This window comes from Ursus americanus, chromosome 6 (assembly GCF_024610735.1).
Source record: "Ursus americanus isolate L20-20 chromosome 6, mUrsAme1.1.p, whole genome shotgun sequence".
Lineage (NCBI taxonomy): Eukaryota > Metazoa > Chordata > Mammalia > Carnivora > Ursidae > Ursus > Ursus americanus.
Window position 1 is genome coordinate 27,623,695 of NC_142132.1, and position 25,597 is coordinate 27,649,291.

A 25,597-nucleotide genomic window follows, 5' to 3' on the forward strand; every position below is an offset into this window, starting at 1 on the left:
CTTGAGAGCTAATACTGAGCATCTTTTCATGTGCTTATTGGTCATTTGTGTATCTGATCTGGAGAAATATCTGTTCAAACACTTTGCTTATTTTAAAAGTGTGTTGTCTTTTTTATCGTTAAGTTGTTCCTTTTTTTTTTTTTAAAGTCAGTTCTACACCCAACTTGGGGCTTGAACTCACAACCTGGAAATCAAGTCACATGTTCTACTGACAGAGCTAGCCAGGTGCCCCTGTAAGAGTTCCTTTTATATTCTGGGTGCCAGTCTCTTATCAGATATAGATTTACAAATATTTCTTCTCATTCTGTGGGTTGTCTTTTTACTTTTTCTTTTCTTTTTTTTTTTTTTAAAGATTTTATTTATTTATTCGACAGAGATAGAGACAGCCAGCGAGAGAGGGAACACAAGCGGGGGGAGTGGGAGAGGAAGAAGCAGGCTCATAGCGGAGGAGCCTGATGTGGGGCTTGATCCCATAATGCCGGGATCACGCCCTGAGCCGAAGGCAGACGCCCAACCGCTGTGCCACCCAGGCGCCCCTACTTTTTCTTTTCTTTCTTTCTTTCTTTCTTTCTTTCTTTTTTTTTAATTTATTTGACAGAGCAAGAGAGAGAGAGAGCACAAGCAGGGGGAGCTGCAGAGGGAGAGGGAGAAGCAGGCTCCTCACTTATCCCACGACCCTGGGATCATGACCTGGGTCAAAGGCAGATGCCTAACTGACTTAGCCACCCAGGTGCCCCGTCACTTTACTTTCTTGATAGTATCTTTTGAAGCACAAATTTTTAAATTTTGATAAAGTCCAACTTATTTTTTTTTTCTTTTGTTGCTTAGGCTTTTGGTATTGTGTCTAAGAAACTATTGCCTAACCCAAGGTTATAGAGATTCACACCTTTGTTTTCTCTTAAGAGTCTTATAGTTTTAGCTGACCCATTTTGAGTTAATATTTATATGTGATGTGAGGTAGTAGGCCAACCACATTCTTTTGCATGTGGATATCCAGGTGTCCCGACACCATTTGTTGAAAAAACTATTCTTCCTTCACTGAATTGTCTAAGCATCTTTGTCCAAAGTCAATTGACTACAAATATATGGGTTTATTTCTATATTTTCAATTCTACTCTATTAATGTATATATCTGTCCTTATGCTGGTACCACACTGTCTTGATAACTGGGCCTTTGAAGTAATTGAAGTCAGGAAATGAGCCCTCCAATGTGTGCTTCTTTTTCAAGTTTGTTTTGACTATTCTGGGTCATTTGAATTTCCGTATGAATTTTAGGATCAGCTTGCCAATGTCTGTTAAAAAAGGCAATTGGAATTTTGATAAGAATTGCATTGAATCTGTAGATAAATTTGGGGAGTATTACCAATGTCCATCTTCCAATTCATGAACATGAGATTTCTTTCCATTTATTTAGGTCTTCTTTAATTTCTTTCTTTTTTAAGATTTTATTTATTTATTATTATTTAAGATTTTATTATTTGAGAGAGAGAGATAGAGATAGAGAAAGCACAAGGGGGGGGGCAGGGAGAGGGAGAAGCAGGCTCCCTGCTGAGCAAGGAGCCCCATGCAGGGCTCAATCCCAGGACCCCCACGCAGGGGCTAGATCCCAGGAACCTGGGATCATGACCTGAGCCGAAGGCAGACGTTAAAGGAATGAGCCCCCCAGGCACCTCTAAGATTTTAAGTGATCTCTAAACCCAACATGGGGCTTGAACTCACAAACCCGAGATCAAGAGTCACATGGTTTACTGACTAGCCAGCCAGACACCCCTTCTTTAATTTCTTTCAATATTTTGAAGTTAACAATGTACCATTTTTATGGGCTTCTTTTGCTAGATTTATTTCTACTTATCTTATTCTTTTTGATGCTGTTGTAAGTGGAATTCTTAATTTCATTTGTGTATTATTCATTGCTAGTTTATAGAAACACAATTGATTTTTGTGTATTGATCTTGTATTCTGCAACCTTGCTGAATTTATTAGCTCTAATAGTTTTTTCTGTGTGGATTCTTTAGGATTTTCTTACACATAAAATCATGTCATTTGCATACAGATATGGATTTACTTCTTACTTTCCAATCTGGATGCCTTTTCTTTCTTTTTCTGCCCTGGCAGATACTTTTAGGGATGATCTTGGTTCTTCCTTAAGGGAAGAGGGAGAAAACTGGTGGCCATTGGGCATCAGGAATCATATCTCTATGCTCTTCTCCATTAGTATCTTAAATTATTTTATCTTTTGTCCCATGGTTAAACCTTGGTTATTAAATAGAGACTTTACCTCTTTCTACCTCACCATAAAAAACACGTCAAGAAAAAGAGTCCGTTACCTGCCACCACCCCCACCGCCCCCCCACCCCAGCCCCGGGAGCTCTTATTATACAGCTCACCCTTACAGGGAAGTTCATTGCACGTTCCTTTTCTCTCTCAATCTTGAATTCAACCGAACATACTGATCAAGCTCTAAGAGCTCCCCCCTTTCTCCTTCTTGGAACTTTTGCAGATAGGAATCAGGAAACTGCCACGGGGTGAAATAGCAAATATACAAAATACAGACTGCCTGGAGGAAGCAGAAAAGCAGGTTTAATCAGGACAGCCAGGCAGCAGAGAGGAGGAAAGGAAAAGAAAGTAGCAGAATTTAGTGAGAATAAATTGTTTCAATTAGATGCCAGTTAATGGGAAACAAGGCTGATACTTAGAAGGAAAAGTGCAGTTATGGAGCAAGGGAAAAAATAGTCCAGCCTGAACATTTTAAACAAAATAGAGAGAAAGGGGGAGAAAGGCAGATACCGGTGAAGAGAATGCCACTATCCACTCAAGTTACTAAGGTCTGACAAGGCCTCAATGAATATAGACTTGACTTTGCATGCTCAGAATTACTCTGAATCTTGCTTCTCGTCCAAGGTGAGGGCAACCTACATTAGCAAGCAAAGGGAGCTGGTTCTGGGGAACTCTCAGAAGCCTAGGCATTGTCAAGGTGGCTCCTACTGGAAGATGGAGCTTCTTCAAACTGTAAAAAGTCCACGTTGCCTTTTCTACATGAGGATTCTCAGGTAAGTGGTAAAGGCTAAAGGCTTTTCCACCTTAAGATCATGGAGCCCTCTTTATTCTGGGAGTTTACAAATCTTCCCTTGGATTGTTTTTCCTTTCTTCCTGCTGCAGTTAATCAGCATTTTCAGGAAGCCACTTAATTCCCAGGAGGGACCACATTTCTTCACATTTCTTTGGATGAATGACCTAGACTGCCCAGCCTGGATTGCAAGATAAAGATCTGTTTGCCCAGAGAGTGCCTCTCCTGCTGTTCTCTTCCTCTCTGCGTCTGTCTTGGGTCCATGTGACCATGTGACACACCAGACACCTGGCATTTCCCCAGGGCCAAAGCACCAACTGGTGTAAATGTGTTTGACTTCATGGCAGCAGACTCCTGGTTTCCTGCTGCCAAGGCTGCGTTTAACCTAAAGTTACCCTTAGGCAGGGCAGGGCGGGTTAGTGGGGTATGAGTCAACCAGTGTAGCATCTACTTCTTTTTTACTCTTAAAGGTACAGTAACAGGGCATAGACAGTATGGTAGACCATAGAGATAAGTTCCAGGAAACTTTGAATCGCAGCCAAAAATCACCCAGACACAGTGCAATCAGATTCACTTCACTTTTATTATGAACAAACACAATTTCAGATCAGTACAACTAAGCTTCAGAGTTGATATTAATAGAAATTATTCCAAAATTATTCTTAGGTCACAAATAACTACTATCCCACATAAAAGGGGAAAAAATCCCACCCAATCAAGGAAAAGGTATCCTGTGTATTGTTTCCATCGCAATGAGTTTATGCATTCTCAAATTTTGTCTGGCTAGTTATCCACCACTTATCCAATGGATTTATTCAATCTCTCAGAGAGAATCATATCGATTAATGATAGCATCCGGGACGCATGGTTCATGGTGGACACAAGTTCACGGTGGATACTGCTACTATAAAAATACTCAGGACTTAAAAGAATTCCTCTGCTGAAGGATCCCAAGATGCTTTATAAAAAGCATCAGTCACGCCTCAAAACTGCCCTGTGAGGTAGGTCAGTATTATTATCCCATTTTAACAGAAGGAAAACTGAGGCACATTATAGTTAAGTGACTTGCCCAGGGTCACATAGCAAGTCAGTGGCACAGTGGTAGGAGAGGCCCTGGCCTTAACCACCCACGTAACATGGACATCTTGCTTTCTTTAACCTTTCACGCTGACCCATTTGAGCTATACTTACAGAGAATACACTCAGGATACTAGCAAACCAAGGAGAAAAAGTTTCCATTTTAAATGCTACAACCATCTTTTAATCTAAAAAATATTATAAATCAAATACATTCAAATTACTTCCACCCTCCATCAAATGTGGGCACTTAATAAAAACAGCCCTAAGAAAAGTTTCCAAAATGAAGCCCAGAAGGGAATCCTGCGAATAGCTATACTGATAATTCTCCAGCCAGGCCCCCTTTTCTACCAGCCACTTCTGTAGGGTTTCAGGTGCAAAGGAACTCCACGGAGGGAGCGAGGAGGGAGTGAGAGAGCAGGCTCATATGCAACACTGGTTAGAAAAGATGTAAGGCACCCAAAGAAGTTGTCAGCACACCCACAAAGCGAGGACTGTTAGAAATTCAGACTTGAGTTTCTGGATCATTAATGTGTCAATTGAACTCAGCTTTAGAATCTTGAAGAAAGTGTTCCTCACTCAGCAGACACCCCTCCACATCCACGTTCTTATGTACGGAGGGGCCTCAGCCTAAGGACCCTGTCCAGCCTTGTGTAGGGTCATGGTATGGATCAGATCCCTGGGACATGATTAGAATTGAAAGATAAACTGGTTTTTGGTCCAAAATTATAAAGCAGGCATCTGATAACCTGTGGAATTAAAATTACCCAATAGGCATTTCCAAGGGATAAGTCCACAAGTCAGCAGATCTGAACTACAGTGATCTTCCATTAGAGTCTTTTCTACTGCGAGGAACAGCTCAAAAGATGAGGATGCCTTTAGTCCAGGGAACCCCTGTAGCCTCTGTCTATTCAATTAATACAGGAAGAAAGGCCTTCTTCCCTTCCACCCTTGGGGCTCAACAGCACACAGAACATTTGATATTGTACACTTCCAATCTTTCATAGAGTAAAGCCAGGCTTTTGCATTGATGACTGAGGTACAGGGACAGGGGTAGTCCAAGGTTCTCAAAACACTGACTCTTTCTTAAGATCTCTTCTACACTACCGTTTGCCCTAGGCTGTGTGGTGGGGAATGCTGGTTAGTTTGCCGAACAGAGATGCTGTTCAACAAAGTTCATGGCATCTCAGATCCCAAGTCTCGGCTTTGCAATACACCCTGGCTCCAGGGAACAGGGCCTCCTTTTGCGTGAGGCACTTTGGAACTTTCCTTTGCTTCTTGTGCTTCCCACTGAGGACTACGCTCCCTCCTCCTTCTACAAGCATTGCACTGTCCGCTGGGAGCACGGACTCGGGCTGGGCAGGCTTACTGAGCGAGCCGGGGGCATCTAGCCTGCTCTTGTGTTCTGATCCAGACAGAGGAGGCTAAAAACAAGCCCTTTTTTTGCTCCATGGCTGGCTCCCTGGCACAATACAAGCCTTTAGCCTGGCTGTGCCTCATGAGGGAGCGTGCCTGAGCCAGGGATATTTCTAGTAAGGTTTGCCAGCCTCCTCTTGAGTCATCAGCGTGGCAGGAGAGCACAGGGGTGTAGGTGGAGAGACTCTGGAGGCCAAGTGAAAGTGGCAGCTAACTCAACTTTATAAAGAGAAACAGTGGTTCAGTGACCCTGAGCATTCTGTCTGCAGGAGAGGGAGCTGCCTGGCGAGCAGTAACATCACTACCTCTGAACACATACAAAGGAGGTTTCCCGTCCAGAGAGAGAAGAAAACATCAGGGAGGAGACAGAACCGGTAGGAGAAAATGGACAGATAGGGTAGAGCCAGGAATCAAAACCCACGGTAGTTAAAGAGATTCCTACCTCGCCCCCTCCCCCCCAGGCAGTTCTATACTTTACGTGAAAAGTTAACTGAGAAGGAATGAGAGAGATGGTTCGACACTGCGGGGAGAAGTTTTGTAGTTTGTACTCATTCCAAGGAGAAACTGGAATTAATGGATGAACCTAACATTTAACTTGTTTGTATAACCGGCTTCCAAATCAGGACCCCCAATGACTTACTCAGTAGTAACCTTCTGAATCCCCTGGCAATGTGTTCTCAGAGCCCTTCTTTTGTAAAGTTATCTCTTAGGAACTGCCAACAGATCCGGCCCTGAACCTCTCCATCTCCTGTCCAGCAGTGAGAGGAGAGCAGACAACCTACCTAATTTCTCCTCTTCTTAAGCATCCCTCTTTCAGAGGGAAATACCCTAAGTGAATTACTTTAATGTTCCAAGCAGAGTGTGTATGTATATGTATTTTGATGTTGGACCCGACTCCACCTCTTAAAATCCTACCTTTTTTGGAAGACAGCTATGCTCACCACTATGCCACAAACATGTTCCTTGTTTGGATGTCTGGAAATCCTTCAGCCACCTTACTACCACGATGAGAACTGACTAATGGCCCGAAGATGGCAGAGCAGAAAGATGAAAGAATTTTGATGACTCCATTATCTGCTAGATTCACCAATTCTGGAAACAACCAACCTCAAGATTTCTTGTCATATGGAATAAGAAATCTTCCTGTTATAAAGAAAAAAAAATCCTTCCCCAGCAGAGATCACTTTTACTACAAACTAAATGCTGCTTCTTTATCCCCAACCTAACCTGCATTGGGACATTGAGATTTGCTTTTGTGTTCTAATATTGCTAGGCTCTATGGCCATTCCCTAGTCCGAGTCAGGAGAGAAAGGAGGCATGCTGTCTGGTGGGGCTCCAAGTCCTCACTAGGCAAGCAACCATGTGTCCGATTACAGCAGGAGCTTCTTGCCTTGTTTCCCACCTCACCCCATCTTTACTTCTCGATCATAACATGCACGCTAACTCTCTCCCCTGACAGTTTACCTGCTTTAGTAGCTTTCTGCCAAATAAAGTTCTTTTCCATTCCAACTTGCAAAAGCCTGAGCTGAAGATAATTAACAGGGGCCTTCTGAGAAGGTATGTTCTCATACCTCTAGCATAAGCCACCCACCCTAAAGCTCAGGACAGCTCAAGGAAAGACTTATGTGGGGCAAAGACCACTAATTTTGGACTATAGAAAGGTTGTCTAGGCTTTGGAAGCTGGACACCCACCAATGAATGACCAGCTACTTGCCTGGGAGGCAATGAGCGAGGAGAGAAAGGAAGGTGATAAGAACAAAGCAAAGAAAAGGACAATGGACTAGAAGAGAGAGAAGATAAGAGAAGAAATAAGAATCTCAGCTTAGCATCATGAAGGCAGAGTTGTTGGCTTTCAATTTTAAAAGAATACTGTACTGAATGGGTTAGCGTCATCATCTTTAGCATCCTGGTAGCATTATTCAGTAGTTAACAAACAGAACATGAAACCTCTGCCCGGCCGGCTTCGGGAAAAGGAACCAAGGGACCCAAAACTCAGCCACTCTTGTAGCTTCCGTCTCCAGTTCTTTTAATCCTGGCCAAGACGGCAGCCTTGGATACTTTCTTCCGGTCGTAAGCCAGACCGAGGGCAGCCATGCAATCGATAAAGAAGGTGGTGAAGTTGATGTGCCAGCGGTACTCGCTGGCAGAGTAGTCATAGGGGAAGGTGTGGTGGTAGTTGTGGAAGCCCTCCCCTGGAACAAAAGCAAGGACAAGAGTTACGGAGCGGCGCGGTGCACTGCAGTCTTCTTGGTCTCGGCACGATGGGTACCTAGCAGGAGACCTCAAACCTAGCAGAAACTTGCTGCTGTTGAACAGATGAGCGAGTCCAGTCTCTTCGACTCTGAACCAGAGGGATCACCTTGGAGGCATCTTAAGAAATAACTGGGGAGACCTGGCCACCAAGCCTTTCTAGGAGCCTGTGTCAGAGGAGGACCAGCGATTCCTCCCAGAGGATAAGCCGACTAGAGAGAAATGGCTATGGGCTGGGGATGGATTTCAGGTAGGAAAGTTCACTAAGTATTGATGTGAGACCCTACAGGCTCTTGGGTGTATGTGCACGCGTCAGGGTAGGGAGAGGAGGGAGTCCCGAATGAAGGACTTTGGCCACACTTCTTAAAACGATGAGCGGGGGACCACACCTTCATCACTGCACTCATACCGCCTCTAAAGGGGGATGGTACTGATAGAACTGGGCAGTAACAGCCCAAAGTCAGGAGAAAAAGGGCCCAGCGCAGGGTCCCGCGTTCCCCAGCCACTACTGGTTCGGAATGGACTGCTCCAGCTTCTGGTTCTTTGCGCTTCGACCCTGGTGTGTGTGTGTGTGGGGGGGGGAATGCTAATAATACAGAATTTCTCTGAGGGAGTAAGAATAAAAATGCTTAGATATTCCCCTCTAACCTCTGAGGTTCTGAGAGGAGCAGTTCACTTTGCTGGATTGAGGGAAAACAAAGACATTCTGGTGTCAGGAGAATTTCAGTAAGAGGTAAAGCTTTGGAAACTCCACAGACAGCAAGTCCTCCAACCCTTGGCGGGACTCTTCTTTCTGGTTCGTATTCAACAATGAACAATACTGACCCTTCTAAAGCTGGGGGAAAGCTGGATCAAGAATAGCTAATAAAAGAGCACGGTGAGCCCTTTGAAGATAAAAGAACCCTGGAGAGTAGTAATGATATTAATAACAAGCAAATGAAGGAAGTCCTACAGAGTAAATGACACCATCCAGGGCAAGTCAAGGTATGTCCTCTCCCTGTGACATCTGATTATTCAGTGTGAACTGAGTAGGAGGCTGGGATAACCACAAGGCCAAAGGTACTGACAGGATTACTAATTTCCATAAGTGGCTTTGTACCAAGGCTCCATAGAAGCACGAACCAGGCCTCTACTTATCAGATTTAAAACAGAATCAGATGCACAGAGCCGAGAGAGAAAAAGAAGAAGGTCCATGGATGGAAGAAGGACAAGACTTTGCAACTGGGGCAGCAAGATAGAGCCCAAGAAAGGCTCAAGGGAGGAGGTCAGCTCTGGCAGAGAGAAAATAAGCATGTGACAGCGGGGCAGGTAACTCAAAAAACAGATTAGAATGGCAGAGAAACAAGCTACAGGAGAACAAAGGTGGAGGTGATAAGGGAGGAGAGCAACAGGTAGCAGAGATGAATGGTAACTGAGACGAGGTAGACGTTGGCTGCCATTCTGAACTGATGCTCATAGAGAGGCTGGAATTGGGGAAGCTCACTATAGACCCTGTGGCAACCCAGGAATCTCATTCCAGAAACTTCTATTTCTATGAAAATCTGACTTACATAGCAGAGGTGACTGATTTCAAACACGGTTCAAAGTAAGAACAGGCACAATGGTAGAAGGTGAGATGCAAGAAAGTGCAAAAGAGAGAGGAAAGAATGCCTTAGTCCAAATAGTAGAGATGACTGGGGTTGAGAATCTAAAGGAAGATTTTAAAGAAAGAAAGCAAAGGTTAGGCCGTGGTGTGCAGACATGTGTGCACCAGTGAGGTCGCCTAGATACACTGGATGACCAATGCCTTTGATCACTGGTGAGAAAGAGGCCCCAGGGTCTGCTTAAGGAAAATAAATTCCAGGCCTTGGTCAAGGTCTATATTTAGTTGAAAACAGTGACAGAAAAAGAATGGAGACAGATGGTAGAAGACTGTTGTCTTAGGCTCTGGCTAGTGGGACTGGAATGATAGAAATAAATTCATGAGTAGTCAGCATTAGATCAGTGAGCAGGTACTTGTGAGCAACCTAACCGCTTTACTGGTGGTTCCGTAAGCCATGCTGTGGGGAAAGGCTGCTCCTAGCACCGAACAGAAGCGGGAGAGAGAAAATGAAAGGACAAGAGATAAGACTGATAGGTGGTCTTAAGGACCACAAACAAGTGCTTTGATGTCCTTCTATTGGCACCACCAAGCAATAGGGCATGGCATACACTTCAAATATGGCCTACCTGAATGTAGCAAGAAGAGAAAACAGAAGTTGACTGAATTAAATTATAAGGATTTATTCTACATTTTACTTTATTTTTTTTTAAAGAAGGAAGTTTTATTTTTTTTTCTTAAGATTTCATTTATTTATTTGTCAGAGAGAGATAGCACAAACAGGGGGAGCGGCAGGCAGAGTGAGAACCAGACTCCCTGCTGAGAAAGGGGCTTGATCCCGGTGACTGAGCCACGCAGGCGCCCATATTCTACATCTTATATAGCATGTTTCTTTATTTCTTTTTTTTCTTTTTTTAAGATTTAAGATTCTTTCTTTTTTTTTTTTTTAAGATTTTGTTTATTTATTTGACAGAGAGACAGCCAACGAGAGAGGGAACACAAGCAGGGGGAGTGGCAGAGGAAGCAGCAGGCTCCGAGCAGAGCAGGGAGCTTGATGCGGGGCTTGATCCCAGGACCCTGGGATCACGCCCTGAGCCAAAGGCAGCTGCTTAACGACTGAGCCACCTGGTGTCCCTAAGATTTCTTTTTTTTGAGACAGAGAGAGAGCACGAGCACAGTGGGGAAGGACAGAGGGAGAGGGAGAGAGAATCCCAAGCAGACTCCTCAGTGAGCTCAGAGCCCGACATGGGGCTGGGTCTTACAACCCCAAGGTCATGACCCCAGCCGAAACCAAGAGTTGGACCCCTAACCAACTGCGCCACCCAGGTGCGCCTATACAGCACATTTAAATATAAAACCCTAGGCTCGCTGCCCACCCAGATGATCCTGTGGTCCCATGTATGCATTCCCTGCCCCGAGCAAGACTTGCAGTCTGGCCCAAGAGGTGACCGGAAAAAGGAACACCCAAAGGGGTTTATCATACATAGCATTTGCGAAGGTTCTGGAACCTGACATCAAGCGCACTGTTGCTTTTTACTCTTTCCTGTTGCCCAACTCCGCGGTTTTCTTATCTAGCATCCCTTAGTTTTGTAGTGAAAACCTGACAGAAAGAAGTCCTAAGACAGGTTCATCCGGTTTTTCTGGCTCCTGGCCTAATACCGACCCTGCAGACCACTAGAAAGGGTCCTACTGGGGACTGTCGACTTACCTGCAGCGCCCAGGGAAACCAGGATATTCTCTCGGGGGTTAATGTTCTTGTCATAAGGGCGATATCCGTAGAGGTGGGCAGCACTGTTCACCAGCCACGTGGCATTGAGCACAAGGGCGTAACGCAAGAAAGTGGCGACGTACAAGCTGTGTTGAAAAGTCTCACCCCAGAAATACCAGGGCACCAGGGTGGGCAGGATGAAGCACATCAGCAGGATGCCGGGTTTGTAGTACCTACGTTGAGAGACCAGACGCCGAGTCAAAGAAGAAAGGAGGGCTCGTGGACCCGCCCGATTTTCCTCTGCCACTGGTGGGGCTGTCTCTTTCCTTCTACTTGAGTACCATGGAGCCCAAGGCAGAGCAAGAGGCAATGAGGTGGGGAAATCTTCTGAGAATGTCTCAGTTTTTAGAAAATGAGGTAAATAGGGGTTAATTGACTTTTCTAGGATCATACAGGTAGGAAGCGGTGGAGCGACGATTAGGTTTGTCTCAAGCCTCTGGATCCATTGTTCTTTCTGACTATAGCATAATACCATCTTGGTAAAATAGGTGAGGTCCAGATTACCAACTCATAAACTGAGTTCTCCTTCCCAGGCTGTTTTTCCCTTCTGCCTTTAGGCTCCCTTCTCTATCCTGTCCATGTTTTAGCAGAGTCTAGGGTTCGAGCCTTGCCCCCAGGTCCTGCTAGCCACCCCTAAATCGTTCCTCTTATTCCTCAGAGAGGCAGAGTGTCCTTGATGTGCACAGGCCCTCTGGAGGCCCCAGGCCGTTCTTCACTGTCTCAAATGCAGACCGTACCACTGACATTCCGAGGGAATGGATCTCCTGCTTCTCTTCAGCAGCTAAGTCCTATACTCTTCTATCATTAGTATTCCCTACATCACATTTTCGGTTCCTGCTGCTGCTTCCCTAGCACCAATCCCCGTTAGCTCCTAACTTGTGTCCCTGCTTCTCACCTCCTTGACTCAATGGTTTTTTTCAACCATCCTCAGAGTGACCTTTCTAAAGCACACCTCCAGTTATGCCACATTCCTGCTCAAAAAACTTGTAATGCTTTGGCACTGCCTATTGAATTAAATCCTCAATCAGTTTTGTAGGCTCTACAAGAATAGCATCGGCCTCTTTCTGGCCTTACTTCCACCACACCCTACGCTTCAAGCAAGAGGCCTTTGTTGCCGGAATGTGCTTTCATGTTCTTTCTGTTTGTACTCTCCCTCCCCGCACACACCTGTGAAAATCTCTATCCATCAGTGGATTCCAAAGCTCCCTTCTTTGTAAACCCTTCCCCGATGTCCCCCACTACACTATCTCCCTTTCCTTTGTGCCTCTCATTGGTAAAGAAAATATCTCACCACGTATCATAGTTATTCAGATCCTTGGTTTTCCCTCTGCTTCCCAATAGGCTACAAACTCCTTGAAGGTAAGGATTGTGACACATTTGTCTTTGTAACTGTGTCTGTCCTAGGCCAGTAAGTGTTTGTTGAATCTAATCGGTTTAATTAAGAGAGCTCTGAGAGGAAGAACAATAGTCCACGGCCACGGACCTGCGGGCTATTAACTATTAGGGTTTTAAATTTAATTTGGAACATGCAAACCCAGTAAATTTCTCAGCTTAAGCTTATAAGCTCTAGGAGAAAAAAGGGGGTTCCCCAAACACTAGTTGCCCAGCTCTGTTATTGCTTCACTCACCTTCTCTGGAACATCACCAGCTTCTCAGCTTTTAGATCAGACAAGTCTAGCAAACCACCCTTCTCTTTGACGGCTGGGTGTTTGCGTACAAGCAGCCAACCCACGTGAGAGAAGAAAAAGCCACGCCGGGAGTTGTGAGGGTCAGCATCTGTTTCTGAAAACTTGTGGTGGGCACGGTGATCTCGGGCCCATTCATACACGTCGTTCTGGAAGGACAGAGAAGAGGAATGTAGGCCCGGCCGGAGACACCCTCTTAGGGGAATTCCAATGGATAGGCAACTCCAAGAGCCCCTGGCTCTCAGCCCAACCTCACAAAATACCCCGGAGTCGGGGTACCAAAGGAGTCATGCAGTTGCCCCCTCTGCTCCTCCAACTTGCCACGAAGCTAAATGGAAAAGCAGTTTAAAGTCCCAGAACACATGAGTAGGACGAGCTTCTTGAAGGTTATACAGTGGGCAGAATGGAGGAGGAGGTGAAGGAGGAGATCATACAGGGCTCAGAGTGTCAGAAAAGCACAGTGCCATTCTTCAAGCAAGAACAAATGTTGGAAAAGGTCGTCATGGGGTGCCAGACCCCTGGGCACGGAGAACCCGAGCCGGGCAGCCTTGCGTCCCAAGTCCTGGTTGGTGGGCGAAGCCTTAGGGAGCCCCACTCTGGTGCCTTGCATAGCGATCATGGCCAGGCACAGAAATTGGGATCTTGACCACATTTCCAAATGACCTCTAGGCTCCTTTGGGATTCTTTTAATCCCTTGAAGGAGGTGCCAAATCTCTTCCTTTGCCCCACAACGGCAACATCAGGAGCCCTCAAGGCATAAAGTGCTGTGACGGAGAGGATTATGTGACTGTGCCAAGTACCTGGGACACTGCCACGAAGAAGGGGATCAATTTGATTTCTTTCCTTTTTCCTCTTGCTCCCAGCTATGCCCACACCACAGACCAACTTTGGTCCCTTGCTATCCCTTAATAACCAGGAGTTCCCTTCTCCCAATTCCCTGCATTCTATCTCTGCTGTAACTTTCTGCCTCAACAAAACTCCATACTTGACTTAGCCAGCCTGGCAGCCCAAGACAAGACCATAATGTCGGTCTACCTAAATTCTGAGTGACGCCATTTCCTCATGTGTAAAATGGGGGTCATAGTACCTACCTTCTAAGATTATGAGGATTTAATGAGGTAATTTATGTCAAGGGCTTAGGATAGTCAGGCACATAGGGCTATAGAACTATTTGCTCTTCTACCTCAGAACACAGAGTTCAATAGTCTATGAAACATCAACCTCAATCCTGTTGTGGTGGAATCCTAAGCTTTTCGCCTGAAATAGTGAATTTATCGTCCAGCCTCTGCCCAGGAAACCAGGGTCAGTTCTTGGGTTATGCACCATGACCCCTTACAATAAAGGACCACAATGGCCAAGACTGGTGTGATAACAGAGGGACCTCAGGATCAAAAAAGCCATCCCATGACACTGAGACTGTTACCTATGTATCTCCTACTTCCCTTTTCCAGTGTGGACTTAGGGACTGGGGCTGCACTTGAGCGGACCTAAGGGGAGAGGAAAGTCAAGTGCTGTCTAGGTGTGGCTCCTCTCTCGGCACTGAGCTTCTCCATTCTGCCCCCGGACCATCAAAAGAGTGGAGAGGCAAGGAGCTGAGCAAAGCCAGCTTCTCACCTGGAATGCCATCGTGTTGGCAATGATCAGGAAGAGCCTCAGGGGCAGCCGAGCTTTGTAAGTCCGGTGACTCCACAGGCGATGAGCTCCTGCTGTTATGCCCACAGCACTGATCAGGTAGTAGAGGAATCCTGCCAGGGGAAGTCAATGTGGGTAGTCACTATTCTGGGAAGGCATTCACATGATGTTCTCCCGTCTGAGTCTGTGTTCTTCAGGCTTTGGGTGAGGATTTGTTTCACCCTGAACTCCGGGGATGCCTTGGTCTCCTCTGTCCCTTCACTTTTACCCCTTGAAAAATACCATCGCCTCCCATCCTCTGGAATTAGCTGAGTCTCAGGCACTTGAGAGAGGCTGGGCAGAGAAGAGGGCTCTTCTGACCCAGCTACTTGTCGTTCTCCGTCATGAGGGACATTGTCCCCGGTCCTATCTCCTTTGACCTTCAGCTAACCTTTTCCAAAGTTTTAAGGACCATAGACTACTCCTGCGAAGTTCAGGACCCATAAGCAAGGGTGGTATTAAACTATTTGAAAGCTAGTATGGTCTGAGCACTGACCAATTCAAGGGACCATGGGCTCCTGGGGACACTCACAGGGCTCGGAACTATGGCTATTCACCAATTGTACGAGAGCATTTAAATATTCTAGCAGGCAGTGCAGTGCTATCAGGGCAAAATCTGCCCTGTACCTAAGTCATATCTGCACAGTATCTTAAGCATTGCCAAGGAGTTTATCTTCTCTGATGCACTGAATACCTTGAATGGGGTTTAACATCCTCACTTTGCAGTCGAAGGAATACACGCTGAGAGGTTAAGTGTTTATCTATGGTCACATGGCTGGCAAGAGATGGAGCCATGGTTTGAAATCAAGTTTTCTGTCAACAAGCACTCTTTGTTCCTGCTGTCCCGTCCACCTCCCCAAGATACGCACATGGTTCCTGCGTGTCTCCTTTGCCCACGCCTCGGTCAGCCCACACTCCCTCTCGCAAGGCTAATTCTAGAGAGTGGCGGGATATCCTCCAAGGGTTCCGTGAAACACCCCAACACTGTCCTGCCTCACCTTTCCTGGTGGCCTACAGGATCTAATCTCTCAATGATACAGATATATAGTCTCTAACTGGGAAGTGAGTTTCTGGGTATACCCGTCCTCCTCTATTGTCTCTAGCAGACAGAGCCTGAGGCCTTGGTAGAGCGGTGACTGTTGACAATGTTTCATTCCTAGGGAAGCAGCTAGAAACAATGGATCTTCAGTGGCCACAGAACTTAGTTGCAGTCAGAGACACTGCACATTGTCACAAATTGTCCTGTGTTCTTCTCCAGCCATAGATACCAGTTTCCTAAACACGCCCCCCCTCCCCTAACCCTATCTTCCTCCACACTCTCTTATTCCTCCTCCAGGATCGGGAGAACCATGGAGCCAGAGTCTGTCCCAGTGAAAGTTCTACCCGTAGTCCCTCTGAGCTGGCATTAGGGCCTCAGGTGATTTGCTGGCCTTAAGCCATGTGCTGACTTCTTTCCAGATATAGTATCTGCCTGCAGCTGCACCTGGAAAAGTGACAGTTGAGCCACAGCCCCCCAAACACGAAGGAGGAAGAAAAATGGCTTTGGGCATGAAAGCAGAAGCACTCAGCTCAGAACCAAGGAAGCTCCTAGGGTTGTTTCATGCCACAGAGGAACCTGGCAAGTTGACTCAGAAAGCACATAAGATCCTAGGGTTACCAGGGGCATCGGGAAAAGAGCCCATGCACTCTGGTGCCTTTTTCTATCAACCTCTAAAGCCTGTCTAATAGAAGACCTCACGCCAGCTGGAGATTCACATCTCTATTAATGTCCAAACTGTCGGCCTAAGTCAAGTCTCCTAGTTCTGGCTCTAAGAAAGAGACTTGAGAAGTTTTACCCCTTGGCCCTCAGTGTTGTCAGAGATCTCTCTTCAAGCCCTCCCCCTAAGGGCTCTTCTGAGAGGCTCTCAAAATTGCTCAGAGTCATGAGAAATATTGGAATCACAACCAGTCGCTAATTTAACACTGTCCTTAGGGATAAAACAAGAAAAGTGAAGCCAAGCTCCTAAACTCTGAAGGTGGACCTCTGACCCTCCCCTCGCCCCTCTTGTTCCTTAACACAGACAAGTTCCGATTTCCCTTCATCTAGCTGGTCATTCTGTTAGCTAAGTCATCCACCACATGGCCCAGGAATAGGAAAAAAGTCACCATCCAGTCCCCCTGGGCCATGTTTCTCTGTCCAAGGCATGGTACACAGCCACAGGCTGGGCACCAAAAAGCTAGCAGGTGCAGCCTAGGTTTGGGGATCGCCCTCTGCCCCCTGCCCCCTGCCCCAGCAGCCAAGGGTGAGGAGCGATCAGAGGCAGTGTGGCCAAGCTCTGGGCTTCACAAGGCCTACAGGGCGTCCTGAGGCCGGAAGGGGCTTGTAGGTGACAAAAACTACTTGTGAAGACTTCTCTACTGGGGAGAAGGGGTGGAGAGAGGAATCCAGGGTCTCCCTGGGGGGGGGGGTTCCTGTCCCTCCTCTTGACCTCGCCGGCTACAGCTGAAGTTGTGCTGGCTTCTCAGAAGGGCAGAGAACATGCATCCCCCTCCCCTCCCAAATACAAGAGCCCTTCCCGGTCTGCAGATGAACTGATTCCTGAGCCCGGCCAGCCCCAGCAACCGCACACATATACTCTAAGGAGAACTACCTTCCTAATCCTAAAAAAAATACCTGGAAAAATTGAGATCCTAAAGGGAAGGGATCTACCCAGCCACATTTCTCTATCTGTGGCACTGAGAGGATTTCCCTACCGACTTTAGACGAAAGAGGTCCTGGGACAACCAGCCACAGCTTGGCCTACCAGCCCTTCCACACAACTGTCCTCCAAGAGTGTAGCTGTCGGCAAGCACCCCATACCCAAGACTGCTCTGGAAACCCTAAAGTGGTTATTTGGAGGGGAATCCTGGCTCAGCATCCTCAGAGAGGGCCAACGCAGAGCCCCTGGGACACTGGAGCTCTCTGCTCCCCCTTTCCCCTTCCCAAGTCAGGCTTTGGGCAGTGGAGGTGAAAATGCCTGCAAAGCACATGTGTGTGTCCAGGGGGAAGGGCCCTGCCATCAGCCCTTACCCAGGCATCCCCGAAAGAGCTGAGCTAAGGGCAGGTTAGGGATAAACTGGAAACTGTCTCCCTCACTGCAGCAGCCTCGAGGCTGGGGCTGCTCAGGGCTCTCTTCTCTGGCCTGGCCTGGCTGTCCCTGGCAAGGGGCGGGGGGGGGGGACTTCATGACATTAGGAGACGGGGCTGGAGCAGGCTAGATGGGAATAGGAAATGCTTCCTCAACCTCATTTCATTCCCAGAACATGTTTGTTCATTTGGTGGCATGTATAGTTCCCTGGAGACTTACATGGAGTCACAGAGTAACACATCTGTGTAACCTGGGTTATACAGGAGCCTTCTTCGTCCATTTGTTTAACAAAGGAGCCTGGCTGGGCCAAGGACCAGGGCAAAAGAATTTTGTGGATAACCTCTTCTCTGTTCCTTCCTCTTTTGCTAACTCTTGTCCTGGGCAGTCCCTCTTGCTATGACTGTGCTCAGCATATCCCCCCTAAAGCTGCTGCTCCAGTCGCATGTTCCCATGCCTCCCAGGTCATGGCCTTGATTCTTTTGTGGTTGGCGGGGCTGGGACAGGCAGCCAAGCAAACGACTTGAAACAGGGAAAGCTGACTCTCTGGCACAGGTCTACTCACTTCAAGGCCTGCGGCACATGGTCTCAGGACTCCCTGCCCAACACCCACACTGAAGGACCCCCAGAACTGTCACTCCTGCATCCCGATCCCCCTAGACTCCATTTGCAACCCACCACTGTCAGGTCACCAAGAGATGTGGCTGGGAAAACTGGGCCTGGAAGAGCTGTTGCCTCTGCTCTATGCAAGATCCTACCTTATTAAAGGAGTAGGGAGAACCAGGGGTACTGGCTTAGAAGCACAAGGGAATCTCTTACCCCAGAGACAGGTGTAGATCTTGCAGGTGGGAATCAACGTGATCCCATACAGGGCGCCCAAGTGTAGCAGAGACATAAGGATGATGTTTCTCCAAACATATACAACCTTGGGCTTTGGGCCCTCTGGATCCTTGTAGCTTGGGTCATAGATGTCATCTTTCATTTCAGGGCGGATGTCTTCTTCCAAGTATAGAGAAGGCTTCTCCAACTTGCCTCCTCCATTCTGCAGGATCCTGGAGGGAGGCGCTGTGATGGTGGTGGTGGTTGTGTAGGAGCTAGAGATCTGGAGGGGAGAGGAAGCAGAGTCAGGAGAGGAGAGGATACGTGCAGTAGCCCTGGCCACCTCACTCTCCAGTCAAGCTGGGGGAAGGGTGAAGTACAGACACAGACCCTGCCCCCAAAGCCCGCGGTAACTGAGAGCCCATCTACCCCTGATGGGAGGGAGGAAAGTTCCCAGGAACTGTGCAGATAGGTTGTGGAGGGTGGAGGAACCTCCCGGTGAAGGTGCAGTAGGAAGGAGGAGTAAAACACTCACACCCCTAAGAACACACAAAGGAAAACCCGCGTGCACACAGACGTAAAAGTACGACTGGATTTTTCTTTAAACCTTAAGAAACAAAAGTTGGGGAATAAAGTCCTCAAATTACAATCCACATTCCCAAAAGACCGAAAGCAGTACAACTCGCAAAAGATGGCTAATAGTCCGCGGAGATCTCAACGCTCTCGTCCACCCAACGCCTGCGAACCCGCAGTCTGGGGCAATTGCTTGGAGCTCACCTCCTCTTGCAGCAAGTGGGCCGGCATCTGGGCTCTCTGATGCTGGGATCACTTGCCCGCGGCTGAGACTGCAGAGAGCACTTCGGGACAGCCCGCACCCAGGGTAGACTTCGGTTACCGAGCCGGCTTTTGCGCGGTGACCCGCGGCGCTGCTCCCGGAACCTCCTCTGCGCGGTGCGCGCTAGATCGGGGTCGGGCTCCGATCTGCAGTACCTGGATCTACCCAGGCTGGGGATTTAAAGGCTAGAGGCGGCAATGGATGACCGAGTCCCGTATTTCCTCAGACCCCTTTTATTCGCTGCCAACAAGGGGCAAAGTGCGCAGAGTCGGCTCGCCGTGGGAGACCCGCCTGGGCGGGAGAGGGGAGGAGACTGAGCTGAGGCTTGCTGCGGGCTGGAGACGCACAAACAGGATGCTGCAGACACACCGCGGCTCCGCAGCCGCAGCCCCAGCCCCTGCCCCTGCCCCTGGGGAAATGCTAATGGGCTTCTGTAGAATCTGGCGCGTCATTGGCCGAAGGGAATTTGGTGCCACCTCGTCCAGCCGTTGCCATTGGCTCGGCGCAATCTGCTGTTCCCTCAGCCGCGAGCCTCTCGCTCCCCCTCCCCTCTCTTTCTCCTTCTCGGCTTCGCTTCCACGGGCCCCTGGGCCTGTGCCCGGCATCCCGCGGCCTCGGAGGCGCTCGGGAGCTTTCCCTCCGCGCGCGGGAGAGGACCGGGGCCGGGAGTGGGGAGCGGGGGGTAGTCACCCGCCCGGGACTGCCCCCCCCACTCGGCGGCCGGATGGGCCCGGGGGAAGTCTCCCCGGCAACAGCGGGGAAGCCCTGGGCCCGAGCACGTCGCGCGGCTCGCTGCCGCCTTCCCGCTCCCAGAGACGCGTGGGAGGGCAGACGTCGCTTCGGAACCGGGGTCCGGAGCCGAGGGGGCCGCCAGGGTCCCGCCTGGCTCCCCAGCGGGCGCGGGGCCGGGGTCCGCTACGGAACAATGGCCCCGCAGCGCTAACCGGAGCCCTCGCAGCTCGCGGGTCTCGGGGCCCGCGGGCCGGCGATCGGCACACGCACGCACATCCACGTGTGTGTGCGCGTGTGTGGACCTGCACGCGCGCACGGCGTTGTGCCACTGGGCGCGCCCAGCAGGGGACAGTCACCGCCAGGCACCGCGCGGCGGGGGGGTGGGATCCCATCCCTATGCCCACGCGTCCGGGACGTGTGCGGGAGGTTCTGGGGACTGTTCAGAGGGCCAGCTGTCATTTGGGGATCGCCTTCCAGGAAAAAGGCAGGAAGCGCAGGCATGTGCTTTCACACGGACGCAGGCCAGAGGACTGACTGGTGCGGGCAGCACAAATACCGAACAGGTATCGCATTTTTACCACAAGCCAAGTCACAGGGATTGATTGATTTCATCCTGACAGCGACCCCAGGAGGTGGGGTGACTGTTGTGACCTTTTAAAGATGAGGAAAGTGAGATTCAGAGCGATTAAGGCACTTGTCTCTGGTCCCAGCAGCCAGGCAGGAGCTGAGCCCTCAAGTGTGATGCTAGAGCCCAAAGTTAAAGTCCCTTCCCAGAATCCTGGGTCCCTGAGATGTTCTGACCTCACTGACCTGTCCCTCATGCCGCCTGTCTTTCTGGGCCTGTGGTGCCTTCCCATGACAGTAAGCTCAGAACCAGACAGGGCATGCATTCTCCCAGCCTCCTTCCACACCCAGGCCTCCCCAAATACTCTCCCAGGATCCCTCCTCTGAGAAGAGGAGGAAAGGAGTTCTGTTTCAACGATTGGCTTCTCAGGAAGAGAGGCACCTGGGATTGCCTGGGAGGAGGCCTAAGGAGCTCCTCTGTGGGCCATTGGTCTGAGGGTCAGGCCAGCTCCCTGGCCAGTCCCTAGCACCTCCATTCCGGTCCTGGCTCCCTGGCCAGTGCAAAAGTCTTGAATGAGCCTAGGTGTTTCAGTTATGGACAGCTGGTCTTGTCAAAGTTCGAGAGTGCTGGGCGTAGGGAAGGAGTCTGTGCACGTGCTACTCCTCTTCAGGCTTGCTCTGCACTGTCTCTTTACTTCATTCCCCTACCAACCACAGCGTTACTCTTCAAGGGAGAAGATCCAGAGTTTCTTGAGGGCTGGACCCTTAACTGTGCATGAAGGTGGCTCTACCATGGAGACCAGCTTTCCTTCCTAAGTGCCTAAGCGCAGCTGACCTTGTTTCATCCGGACCCTGGACCTCTGCTGGCATTATTACTTAGTGCAGGAGCTAGATCGTTCATTTTCTGCCAGAGAAAGAAAGGGAAGGCCTGCCAAGACAAATGTAGAACTGGAGTATTGCATTTCTCTCTAATGACAAGATGCTGCCCTGTGGGGGAAACTTTGGCAATCTAGGGAAGGTCTGGATTCCGGAGAGAGTTTCAGGGAGAAATGGTCAGAGTCCATGTCGTTGTTGATAATATGATAGAAAGGTGACCTCTGGTTCTCTAGCTGGGGCTTCCTCACTGAAGTTCATCTGGGGCATATCACATGGAATTGACCGTGTCACCCAGGATGTTAAAATTCAGTAACTTGTGGGATGCCTGGGTGGCGTATTCGGTTAAGCTCGACTCTTGGTTTCAGCGCAAGTTCTGATCTCGGGTTGTGAGATCCAGCTCCCTGTTGGGCCCAGTTTGGAGTCTGCTTGAGATTCTCTCTCCCTCTGCCCCTCCCACTCATGTTCTCTCTCTCTCAAATAAATAAAAGATGAATAAATAATAAAGATAAATAATTTTTTTTATAATTGGGGCACCTGAGCAGCTCAGTCGGTTAAGTGTCTGCCTTTGGCTCAGGTCATTTTCTCAGGGTCCTGGGATGGAGCCCCACATCGGGCTCCCTGCTCAGAGGGGAGCCTGCTTGTGCCTCTGCCTGTCCCAAACCAACCCCCCTACTCATGCTAACGTGCACTCTCTCTCTCTCAAATAAATAAATAAAATCTTAAAAGACACAAAACAAAACAGGAAGTCACACATAATGGTCTGCCTGTTCTTCAGCCTTTCTCAAGCGTTCTTCGTCTGGTTTGTATAGGCACAGAATTGTTCATGTTCAGAACCCAGTTCGGAATGCAATCTGTGTTTGCAAAAGTCCTTGATTCCCTCCTGTTTCTCTGGGTATTCTGGTACTCTGAGCCTGGAAATCCTGAGGTTCTCTTAACCAGCACAGCCTGGTAATATATGGATCCAGAGAAGTGTTTTTGGTTGTTGTTGTTTTTTTTTTTTTAAGATTTATTTATATACTTGAGAGAGTATGAGCAAGGAGAGAGGCAGAGGGAGAAGGAGAGAATCCTCAAGCAGACTCCCCACTGAGCAGGGAGCCCAACATGGGGCTCCATCCCAGGACCCTGAGATCATGACCTGAGCTGAAATCAAGAGTCAGACACTCACCTGACTGAGCCACCCAGGTGCCCCTGGGCCCAGAGAAGTATTTCAATGCAGCAATGTGTCAGCATTACAATTGTCCTTCAGACACACCCTTGGGAAAATGTCACTACTTTTGACATAAACCTGATGAGAACACAATTTAGAATTAAATGATAGTTCAACCACCACTCCATTTTCCTTTGCCAGCAGAAGAATTTAGAGGTGTTTAAACTGGAAAAGAGAAGGAAAAAAAAAGCTACCTCAAGTTAATCATCGGAGAATATTTTTATTCTATTTCCCTAACTGGGAACTTGTTTCTCCTTGGAGCAAAGAGCACATGCACTCGTAAGGCACTGGTTACACAGTGGCTCTCAAATAACAATGATCAAGCCAACACACCGACTTAGATTCTCAGCTTATTTCTTGGTCAAGAGGCTTTAACAGCAAAAGAAATAAATTGTCCCAACAGTTATGACAGCAAAACATCAACAGCCTTTATATACAAAGGGCTCATACAGACTGATAAACTTCACTGAAATTCAGAATGATAAAGGAGGGAAGGAACTGAATTGGCACTTCGTTAGGGAACACAAATGCAAACAAATACTTGGAAATTGTTAAACTTCACTAATCGTTCAATATAAAATAATAATGATATGTATTCATCAGTACCAAAGACTTGAGAATATTTAATATTATTGGGGAGGATGAGATGTGGTAAGCATTCTCTTAGATGCTGGTAGGAGGATAAATTGATTCACCCATACTTATCACAGTATATGGGCTGCCAGAGTGGCTCACTCAGTTCGGTGACCAACTCTTGGTTTCTGCTCAGGTCCTGATCTCGGGTCATGAGAATGAGCCCCCGCATCAGGTCCCAAGTCAGGCTTCACGCTGGGTTTGGAGCCTGCTTGAGATTGTCTCTCTCCCTCTGCCTCTCCCTGCTCCTGCTCTTTCTTTCTCTATAACTCTTTTAAAAAACTTACAAAATGTAATATTACAAAAACTGGTTGGGACGCCGGGGTGTCTCAGTCAGTTGAGCGGCCTCTCTTGGTTTTGGCTCAGGCCATGACCTCAGGGTTGTAAGATCAAGCCCAGCCTTGGGCTCCACACTCAATGGGGAGTCTGCTTGAGGTTCTCTCCCTCTGCCCCTTGCCCTGCTTGTGGGCTGTCTCTCAAATAAATAAATCTTTTAAAAAATATTACAAAAACTGTGAATGATGCTGTAGCTTTATGCAGCCAACACCAATAAAAATATTGTGTAAGAAGCATTTTTTAAGAGATTTTATTTATTTATTTGAGAGAGAGAGCACATGCACACAAGTGGGGGTCGGTGGGAGAGGGAGATGGAGAAGCAGACTCCCCGCTGAGCAGGGAGCCTGATGCGGGGCTCCATCCCAGGACCCTGGGATCAGGACCTGAGCCAAAGTTAGACGCTTAACCACCTGAGCCACCCAGAAACCCCAAGAAGCACTTCGAAGACAGGGCAACATGTTCATGCTATAATGTTAATGAGGGAGGAAAAAACATATATTTATGTGATCTCAACTATGTAAAACATTAGGTTTTTTTTAAGATTTTATTTATGTATTTGTCAGAGAGGGAGAGAGAGAGAGAGAGAGCACACAAGCAGTGAGAACTGCAGGCAGGGGGAGAAGCTGGCTCTCCGCTGAGCAGGGAGCCCAATGCAGGGCTCAATCCCAGGATCCTGGGAGCATGACCTAAGCCAAAGGCAGCTCTTTAACTGACTGAGCCACCCAGGCACTGCTGTAAAACATTATTTTAGAAAGGAGGAAAAAATGTTAGGCTGAGATCCTGGTTCTGAAATTCACTGGGACGCCTGGTAACCTTTGGCAATTTACTTTGTTCTGTGAGCTTCAATTTCCTCATTTGTAAAAGGGTGATAATCTTGGTTTTGCAAAATTGTTGTGAATATTAAGTAATTTATTAAGGTGATTCATACACTACTGGACACACATAGTGAGTTGCAATTATTTCATTTACATCTAGGCTCCCTAATTTTATTTTATTTTTTAAAAGATTTTATTTATTTATTTGAGAGAGAGAGAGACAGCCAGCGAGAGAGGGAACACAAGCAGGGGGAGTGGGAGAGGGAGAAGCAGGCTCCCAGTGAAGGAGCCTGATGTGGGGCTCGATACCAGAATGCCAGGATCACGCCCTGAGCCGAAGGCAGACACTTAAGGACTGAGCCACCCAGGCGCCCCAAGGCTCCCTAATTTTAGCTATTCAAAGTACTCCATGATTGGACTCTGACCTTCCTGTTCTGGCCTTAATTCTCACTGCCTGTTTGGTGTATGTTACACCTTCCTCAAACAGCACTTGCTGGTTTCTAAACATCCTCCATCTTCCCAGCTTTTTCTTCCCCTCTACTCTTCCTGTCTAACTATTAGTCATTTTTCAAGGCAAATTCAAGCCCCATCCCTTTCTTAAAGTGTCCCCTGATCTTACCGTTGCAGGATATGCTCTCTCTTTTTCACTGGGGCTTCCAGAGGGCTCCATCATTTTTGGCACTTCTTCCATGGACTTAAGAATAATTACCTGCACGTAGCTTATCTCTCCTATCAAAGTCCAAGCTCCTTGAGACCAGGACCCTGCTGTGTTCTTTCATTGGGCCTTTTAAGAGGGAAGTGAATAGGAAACCTTAAGCAACTGAGCTGGTTGCTAAAAGTAAGGGAGTTAACGGACATTGGGGTCATACTGTTGTGTCAGAAGGAAGTTCTAAGGGTGCTCAGTACTGTTGTTAAAGCCAGGGTATAGGAGCAGGAGGATGGGAGGGATAAATCTCTCAGCTCCAAAATAAAAATCTCTTGGAAAACTAAGAACAGAAGGAAACCTCCCTAACCTGATAAAGAATATCCACAAAAGACCTGCAGCTAATATTATACTTAATGGTGAAATATTAAATCCCTTTTCTCTAAGAGAGAGAAGCAGGCAAACATGTCTGCTCTCACCACTTCTATTCAATATTGTGCTTAAAATCCTAGCTAGTACA

At 47.9% G+C, this 25,597-nt stretch overlaps 2 protein-coding genes across 4 annotated transcripts in view; one reads left to right on the plus strand and one right to left on the minus strand.

The window, feature by feature from the left end:
- SEC31B (SEC31 homolog B, COPII component) overlaps positions 1–6,050 on the plus strand; it is a 108,170-nt gene extending 102,120 nt beyond the window's left edge. For both annotated transcript variants that reach the window (XR_015724746.1, XR_015724748.1), the window contains one exon: positions 2,902–6,050. The gene's annotated coding sequence lies outside the window, so the exon portion shown is untranslated. The remainder of the gene's footprint in view (positions 1–2,901) is intronic.
- SCD (stearoyl-CoA desaturase) lies at positions 3,632–25,211 on the minus strand. 2 transcript variants are annotated; one of them, XM_045802876.2, is made up of 6 exons: positions 25,054–25,211; positions 18,437–18,719; positions 14,457–14,587; positions 12,786–12,991; positions 11,098–11,330; positions 3,632–7,752 (listed from the first exon to the last, which is right to left on the minus strand). In XM_045802876.2, the coding sequence occupies exons 1-6, from the start codon at positions 25,123–25,125 to the stop codon at positions 7,553–7,555; spliced, it is 1,125 nt and encodes a 374-aa protein (XP_045658832.1). In that variant the 5' UTR covers positions 25,126–25,211; the 3' UTR covers positions 3,632–7,552. The 2 variants fall into 2 exon arrangements, with proteins under 2 accessions (XP_045658832.1, XP_045658833.1); XM_045802877.2 differs by lacking the exon at positions 25,054–25,211 and adding an exon at positions 19,214–19,421.
- Between the last annotated feature and the right edge of the window lie 386 nt (positions 25,212–25,597).